The following is an 8,807-nucleotide window of genomic DNA, read 5'->3' on the forward strand; positions in this document are numbered from 1 at the left end:
TTGAACCCGCGAGCTCAGGCAATCCACTCACCTCCGCCTCCCAAAGGCATGGGATTACAGGCTGAGCCACCGAGCCTGGCAGGAAAATATTTTTAACTAACAATACAAAGCGGAATATACAGAATCGATTCTTTAATTGATCCTTACCAACCCTACAGTGAAAGAATAAATAAACTGACCTTCTGGACCAGAAAAAAAAAAGGCTCTTCACTCTGTTGACTCAATAAAAAGACTCACTCCTGCATTCCCTGACCAGTTGATTCCTAATCCCATTAATCAGATGTGCCCTTCTGTGGAAGAACCTGATGCAACTGCACTTGACAATGAGCTTGGGAAACCATGATCTGGAGCATAAACACCCTTAGGACAGGAACCAACTTGACTCTTTATTCTCCCACCACACCCACCCAGTGTAGATCAGGTTCTTCCTCAGAAAGTCATGTCTGCGTTAACTGGATCAGGAATCAACTGGTCAGGGAACACAGGAGTGAGTTCTTTTTATTCAGTCAATAAAGTCAAGAGTCTTTTTTCTGTCCCAGAGAGTGTATTTATTTTTTTACTGTAGGGCCAACAAAGAGCTCGCACAAAGCAGGTGCTCAAAACACACCTCTTTACCCTCCATTCATTTGCCCACTGAGTCGCAGGGCTCCCTCCCTAATCATCAATTCTCATTGATTAGTTGAGCTTTAGAATGATTAAGGAGGAAGGGTAGGACTAAGGGTGTGTTTACTTATTACACATGGGTATACATGACATATACAAGGGGGCACACCATGTGCAAAAGACTATGGGTATTTGCATGTGTTTGTCTGTGAGTATGTCTTAGTTTTAAGATCTTTAATCAATAAGCAAAAAATTTTCAGGATCTGCTAAGTACAGAACCCCATATATGTTTTAGAAATTAAACCGTTCCTGGAGAATGCAGAGGGAAGCTCAGGCTGTGAGGCCCCTCAGCTAATGAAACCTTCTGAACTCCAGTCCATATTAGGGCTGCCCCCCTCTTTCCCCCACAGCACCCAAATCTTCCTTATATTGTAAAATTAAAACTAACAGACCTGCAGTCACTCGTCAAGAGAAATATAAGAAATGTGTCACTAGGTGATTTTGGCATCAAGCGAATATAGTACAGTGTATACTTACACAACCTGCACAGTAGAGCCAACCTAGGCAGTAGAGCCAACCTAGGCACACCTAGGCAGTATGGCATAGCCTGTTGCTCGTAGGCTACACACCTGAACAGCATGAAACTATAATGAATACTGCAGGCAGTTGTAACACAATAGTATCGTCATATCTAAACATATAAAGGTGCAGTAAAAGTATCATATAAAAGATTTTAAAATGGCACCCTGTATGGGGCACTTAACCATGAATGGCTCCTTAGGACTGGAAGTTGTGGGTGAGTCAGTGAGTGGCGAGTGGCTATGAAGGCCCAGGACCTTCCTGTGTGCCACTGTAGACTTTATACACACTGTGTGCTTCTGCTCCAGTAAATATATTAAAAAGTATTTTTCTTTCTTCAATAATAAGTTAACCTTAGCTTACTGTAAAATTTTACTTTATAAACATTTTAATTTTTTAAAACTTTGACTCTTTTGTAATAATTAGTTTAAAACAAAAGCACATTGTACAACTGTACAAAAATAATGTCTTTCTTTACAGCCCTATTCTATCATAAATACTTATCTTTTTAAGAGTTCTTGTTAAAAACTAAGACCCAGACACATACATCAGCCTAGGCCCACTCAAGGTCAGGAACATCAATTTCACTGTCTTCTACTTTCACATCTTGTCCCACTGGAGGGTCTTCAGGTGCAATAACATGCATGGAGCTGTCATCTCTTATGACAGCAATGACTTCTTCTGGAACGCCTCCTGAAGGACCTACCTGCAACTGTTTGACAATTAATTTTTTTAATGTCAGAGTATAATCTAAAATAATGTTTAAAAGCATACTGGTGGGCACACTTATAATCCTGGCAGGTGGAGGTGAGAGGATTGCCTGAGCCTAGGGGTTCAAGACAAGCCTGGGCAACTTGGTGAGACCTCATCTCTACAATAAATAAAAAAAATTAGCTGGGCGTGGTGGTACACACCTGTAGTTCCAGCTACTTGGAAGGCTGAGGCAGAAGGATCACCTGAGCCCAGCAGGCCAAGGCTGTGGTGGCTGTGAGCATGCCACTGCACTCCAGCCTGGGTGACAGAGTGAGACTCCAACTCAAAGAAATTTAAAAAATAAAAGCATAGTATAGTAAACACATAAACTAGTAACGTAGTTTATTATTATTAAGTATTATATGCTGTACATAATTGTATGTGCTATACTTTTATGCAACTGGCTGCTCAGTGGGTTTATTTACACCAGCATACCACAAATACGAGTAATGTGTTGCTCTAGGATGTTACAGTGGCTATAATGTTATTAGGAGATAGGAATTTTTCAGATCCATTAGATAATCTTATGGAACCACCATCATATATGCAGTCCATCGTTGACCGAAATGTGATCAAGATATATGACTGTATTTCATGTTTTACTTACTTGTCATTCTCCTTTGTGATTCCAAAAGACAGACATCTCATGATGCTCATTACCTTGTGCCATATCATGCATTGATTAGTTTATTAGATATTATTTTTATTCCATAGGCATTTATTTATAGTCCATCTCTCCCCTTTGGAATGCAAGCTTCCCCATTTTGCCAGATGCCCAGCCCACAGGCCCTCAATAAATATTTGTTAAATGAATAAATGTGTCCTTCATGTCTATAACTTCAGCATCTACCACAGTAATCAAAGTAAATACTCAAAAATTATATGACAAAATGTTTCATACATGTCAATGGGTCTCAAAACAAAGTGTGTGAGTCACCTTAAATATTTTAATTTAGAATTGAGATTCTAAAAGAATTACCTTTATTTTTTCAGTTTAGGGAATCAACATACCAGTCTCTTCTCCATCCTACCCCTGCCCTGACAGGGTTTAAGGTGACAGTCGAGTACAGTGGGCTAGCTTCCACACCTGGAGTCATATTTCAAATTCTGACACCTTGGTTTCCTAACCATAAGACTTGGCAAATTATTTGACCTTTATTTGCCTAGTTCCCTCATCTGCAGAATGGAAATTAAAAGTAATATTAATACTTCATAGGGCTATTATGAACAATAAATTAGTTAATATATGTAAAACTATTAGAATAGTATCTGGCATCAAGTTTAGCTAAAACTATTAATTAATCTCTATTCCATCCTGTAACCTTTTCAAGTGATTTTTTTAAATAGAGGTAAGGAGAAGAACAGCAGGAAAATAGGAAGAAGCATGTGGAAATTCTGAGTTAATAATTAAAAAGTAATAAAATATAGATTTAGCATAACTGACAATGAACTAAAACCTTCTGCTCAATACTTTTAGTAACAAATCTTCTTATAGTATAGAATAATAAACTTAAATTTAAATTAAAGTATATTTAAATTTTAATTTAAGCCCAAGTTATCGTATAATTATCCTCATTTGAAACAAAGTATGTTCTTGGTTGGTTTTTTTGAAACTTTCTCTGATTATAGAATGATTCACTGTCATCTAGACCGTCCCATGCAATAGCCACTAGATACACATGGCTATTGAGGATTTGAAATGTGGCCAAGGAAATGAAATTTTAATTTTATTTACTGTTGGTTATTTTTAATGTAAATAGCCACATGTGGCTAGTGGCTACCCTCTTGGGCAGCATGGCTAGAGTGGGTTGCAGTACATGCCCTTTGATTTGACTTTGCCTGCTCTCCAGCTCCTAGTAGCTTCATCCCCTCACCCCAAGAATCAACGTTCACAAGGCCAAATTGCCATCTCACACCTCTGTGGCTCTGCATATGCTGCCCACTTTCCTGAAATGCCCTCCTTCCCATCCACCTTCAAGCCTCATCAAAAATCTTGTTCAGATATCATTTCCTCAGAACACTTTTCCCTAACCCCCTTCCACCTTACATCACCCCACCACAAACACAATCTATCATTGCTTCCTCTGTGTCTCTCTGAATCAGTTTCTGTCATTTTTCTTATCATTCTGTAGTTGTCATTCTCTGTGACACTAACAGACTATGAGAATTTTGAGGATCAGGTCTTTTTCACCCCTTCATCCCATTGATGTGTGCCCATCACACAATCATGTGCACTAAATATTTGTGATCCCATTATTAATTTTGTACAAATGTGCAATGTTATACTTAATTTATTTTTGGAGAATTGACAACCTCTCTGTGATAATGATCATTTAGGTCAAAGTCTATTATAAGGCAAATTTTCAAATAATAAAAAGTTCTTAGAGTATCAGTTGTTTCAAACCACATCAATATAACATTTCAGTACAAACCAAAGATCACAAATGTTTCCTTAGAATTCCCTGGAACAAAATCCTACCTATAGCTGTTTCTCCTAAGGGTCTGGAAGTCTCCTAGATGTCAGAAACTGATCTTGTCATCAGTCTGTCCCTAGTGCCTATAATGACTTACTAGGGAGACATGAGTGAGGTTTATAAACAAGAAGACAAAAGGACTTAACTTAAGACGCTTCATGGACACAGTCAGAAGAGAATTTGGGGTAGTGTACCTTTACTATACCCCCATCCAATCCTACTACCAAGAGGGAAATGATTAAAATCTTATCTTACATGAAAAATATGTCCATGGGTGATGTGTGTTTGCTCAGTGACACATGTTATCCAAAAAAGAATTGTATGTTTCCCTTACTACTAGGCAAAGCTTTTGCTCAAGAACGCTGCCTTTGGTATATTATGTATCATCTGTTGCAATATTAACCTGGTCTGATGGTCACACTGGTTCATTCTTTTTTTTATCATGATTTTCTAACTATCTTTTTATTTGGATTTCCACACATTTATTTCCATAATTAGGATAAGCTATTGATGGATACATTTCTGTGACCCTAATTTGTATAAGATATTTCCCAAATACCAAACATGTGGCAAAGGTATTTTACAAATGATTACCTTTCCTGCCCTCCAGAAACTTACAGATCAATCATGCAACAAATCAACACACAGTGAACAGAAATGCATATTTGTGGGTACAGCACAGCAGCAGGACATGGAGGAAAATGGATTTCAGGAAAAACATGAATCCAAGGACTTTATCTTCAAATCAGATATAGATTTGACTTTTATTTTCTTATTAATTGTGTGGTTTTATTTTATTTTAAATGCACAAACAGAGCTTTTTATTATAAAGAAACTTCCATTTAACAAATGACTGAGTTCTTGAAATCATTTAGACAAACCTCTAATTTTTCCATATATTAATAGATTTAAAGGAGTCTTGCCTATGGCTTTTCTTTCCCTTTGCCCAATGCATATCTCCAAGAATTGTAATCTAAGCAAGTGTTTCATAACAGACAAATCTAAGGCAACTTTTGAGGCATCTAGTGAATAATGTGATATAATATCTTTCCCTAAGATGTCTTAGATTTAACTATACGGATGTCAATTTCTTTTTTTAAATTTTCTTATAAAATCTACCCATCTAAGAAGAACACTGATTAAGTCTAAAAACCAAATTCTTATGTTACTGGAATTTCTTGTGAATTCTACTGATATGGGATGTGCTTATTTTCAAAATGTCTATTGCTGCTTAGAAAAGGAAGACATGGTTTTCAAAGATTATGTTTTGAGGTTAAAAATGAAGATAGTAACCTTAAGTCTCTTAAGATTTGTAAGGCTGGCATGCCATCTATCTCAATAATACCTAACAAGAATGTCAAATGGACAGAAACAGTCATGGTACACGGGTGCTTGCAGCTGACAGTGATTGCTGTATTTTGGGTGATGGGGAACAGCATTTCCATTAGTTCAAGTGAAATACAATGCCCTGCCAACTCTAGGTATCAGTGTATTCAATACCCCTGCTGTGCCATGTCCATTTTCTGTTGCTGCAATTAAAAATCAGTCGATACAAAGTCAAAATGCGGCACATTCTTCTCCTATCCCTTTCCCTGTCACTGTGTTTCCAGTTTCACCGGAAGAACATGTCACTATGGTAACCAATCCCTCTGGTGCACAGACCAAGTCACCCTTTCTAGTCAGATTGCCAAGCAGAGTAACAGGGAATCAAATCCCTGAATGGAACCACCAGAAGTCATGAATTCCATGCCCCTTTCTTGAAGTGGGGTTAACCAATACCAGACAGAAGGATACCTGTCTTGTTCTAGAAGACATTCAAGGAAGGAAATTCAAGAATGTCCTTCAGCAAATTCTCCAGTGTTTACCAGTCGTTATTAACATGAATCCTCTCTCACATTTCAGCTAACTCCCTCCCATTTCAATTTTAAAGACAGCAAAAAATGATGGATAAAATATCACTTTATAAATCTGAGAATCTGAAAACTGTTATAAAGTCACACACTGTCAAAAACTATTCTACTTCCTCTTGTTTTTCTAGTACTCAGTACAAACCTACTTGCTCTCTTATGGAATCCCCTAATAGCCTGTAAATCTTCACAAAGTTGTAGAGCTCCAAATGGGTCACCCTGCTCTAATAAGAACTAATCATGAAGCAAACAGGATGTCTGTAGTATTAACACGCCCATAACTAAAGTAGCTAAAATCTCTAGTCATTCTAAGAAACTACAAAACAAACACAAAAATGGATCATCACTCTCAAGATACCTCACCTAAATCTGACCTGCTCATCTGACATACCCACTGTTTGTCATTCCTAAACAACTGACTTTTTTAATGAACTTTTTTTCTGAATAATTGAAATAATTTTATAAATCAAAGAACATCAGCCATGCGGGGTGGTTCATGCCTATAATCCTAGCACTTTGGGAAGCCAAACTTGGAGGACTGCTTGAGCCCAGGAGTTTGAGACCAGTCTAGGCAATGTAGTGAGACCTCATCTCTACAAAAAATAAAAATAAAAAAACTTAGTCGGCCGTGGTAGCATATGCCTGTGGTTCCAGTTACTCGGGAGGCTGAGATGGAAGGATCTCCTGAGGCCAAGAGGTTGAGGCTGTGGTGAGTCATGATGGAGCCACTTCACTCCAGCCCAGGCGACAGAGTGAGACCCTGACTCAATAAATAAATAAATAAATAAAATCATTGCCAATCTGACAGGTGAAAAATGAATTTTTTTCTAAAAAAGAACAACATCAGTTCTCATAAATATTATTTTGAAACAGCAACAAACCCCACAGCATTATAATAAGAGATATTAAGAGCTGCCTTATGCCTTGGCCTCAAAGCTCTTTGCAAATAGTAGCATTTTTGTCACCTTGGCATTACCATTTAATAGTAGAAGAGAATTAAACACAAGGGGGAAAAAATAAAACTCATAAAATCTGTACATCTTCCCAGGATATAATGACTACAGGAGGGAACATATTCCTTTCTTCAGAGCAATATTAATACACATTCAAACAATATTCCAATGAGCTGATAGAACAGGATGCCCCCAAAGTGTAAGTCATACAACGCTGTACAAATTGCATCAAATAAGCACAATTTTTAAAATTTATATGATCATATCAAAGTATCAATTTTTGTTAGCAAATGCAGGGTGTTTACTGTTTTGGTACACTTTGGGGGCTTTTTATATAAATCTTGTGAAAATCTAGTTTTTCCTCTGAAATTCCCACTTTGCTGTTACCCAAAAAACTACTTCTATTTTTTACTTTTATTTCTTTATCTATGTATCTATTTATTTATTTATTTTTGCCTCTTAGATCCTGCTGATCTTCGGTGCACACAAGTCACTATTATGAATCACTTTTTCAAAAGGAGAAATGAAGAACTGGGATGGGATGCTACTAGCCAACAGGCTTTGAACTGCCACAGGGCAGGGGCTGTGATCTATTGGTGTTTATGTGACCAATGCCTGCATCATGCCCTGTATAGTACAGCACTCAGCAAACGTTTCTGGCATGAATAAGGCCTTCTCTGTGAGATGTTTCCACCAGTTTCCCTCGATTAAATTCGTTCAACAAAGATGAAAACTAGGTGCCAGCCTACCCCCATACATTGCTCTTAAAGAGCCTCTTAGAAGAGTACAAACAACGTTACAGATTCCCTTCCTCCCCGGAGGCTGATGAAGCGTTATCCTGGGTGAGAACCCTGGACCATGAGATCCCATTCGAATCCCCACAGACAAGCGCAAGACCAGAGGCAGGGGAGAGAGTTAACCCTCCACCACGCTTCGGGAGGCAAGTTGTGGCCACTCCGAGGCCCAGGCAGGCCTGGATAACTGGACCTCCCGGAAGCAGGAGCCCCTGTGGCCCCGGGAGGGGAGACAGGGCCGCCAGGGGCCGCCGGGGGGCCGCAGGGCCGCGAGACGCCGGCTCTCCGCAGCGCCACGCCTCGCGCCGAGCGCTTACCTTTCCGAATGAGGGCGGCGATCTCGGGGTCGAAGCCCTGCCGGTGGCACTTCCTCCAGAGGCCCATGTTGGTGGAGTTGTACTGCCGGCTGCACTCGTCCGCGGGGCTCATGGCGAAGAGCTGCCGCCGGTTCCGGGCCCGGAGGAGCTTGCCCTCCCAGCGGTCCAGGCGCGAGCGGCTCGCCCGGAGCGGCAAGTTGTTGTTGTTGTTGTAAATGAAGCCAGGGTCGACCCGACGGGTGTTGAAGGCCTTGCACCTGTCCCTGTGCTTCCTGGCGTCCGTCTCGTACCAGTGGTCCGAGCAGATGGCCACGGCCAGCATGCCGAGGGCGCAGAGCGCTAGCGACAGGCCCGTGTAGAGCAGTAACCTTCCGGCAGCCATGCCTCCGCTTGGCGGCTACACCATGGGCATGATCCGCCGCAGCCT

General features: G+C 40.0%; 1 protein-coding gene across 1 annotated transcript in view; it reads right to left on the minus strand.

The window, feature by feature from the left end:
• The window catches only part of TMEM178B (transmembrane protein 178B), a 394,222-nt gene extending 385,421 nt beyond the window's left edge, over nucleotides 1-8,801 (minus strand). The window contains exon 1 of the mRNA XM_008051101.2: nucleotides 8,381-8,801. Within this exon, the coding sequence (XP_008049292.1) occupies nucleotides 8,381-8,762 (382 nt within the window). The 5' untranslated portion in view covers nucleotides 8,763-8,801. The remainder of the gene's footprint in view (nucleotides 1-8,380) is intronic.
• Nucleotides 8,802-8,807: the final 6 nt, after the last annotated feature.

This window comes from Carlito syrichta, unplaced genomic scaffold, assembly GCF_000164805.1.
Source record: "Carlito syrichta isolate Samal-C Ts95f unplaced genomic scaffold, Tarsius_syrichta-2.0.1 Scaffold163527, whole genome shotgun sequence".
NCBI classification, from domain to species: Eukaryota; Metazoa; Chordata; class Mammalia; order Primates; family Tarsiidae; genus Carlito; species Carlito syrichta.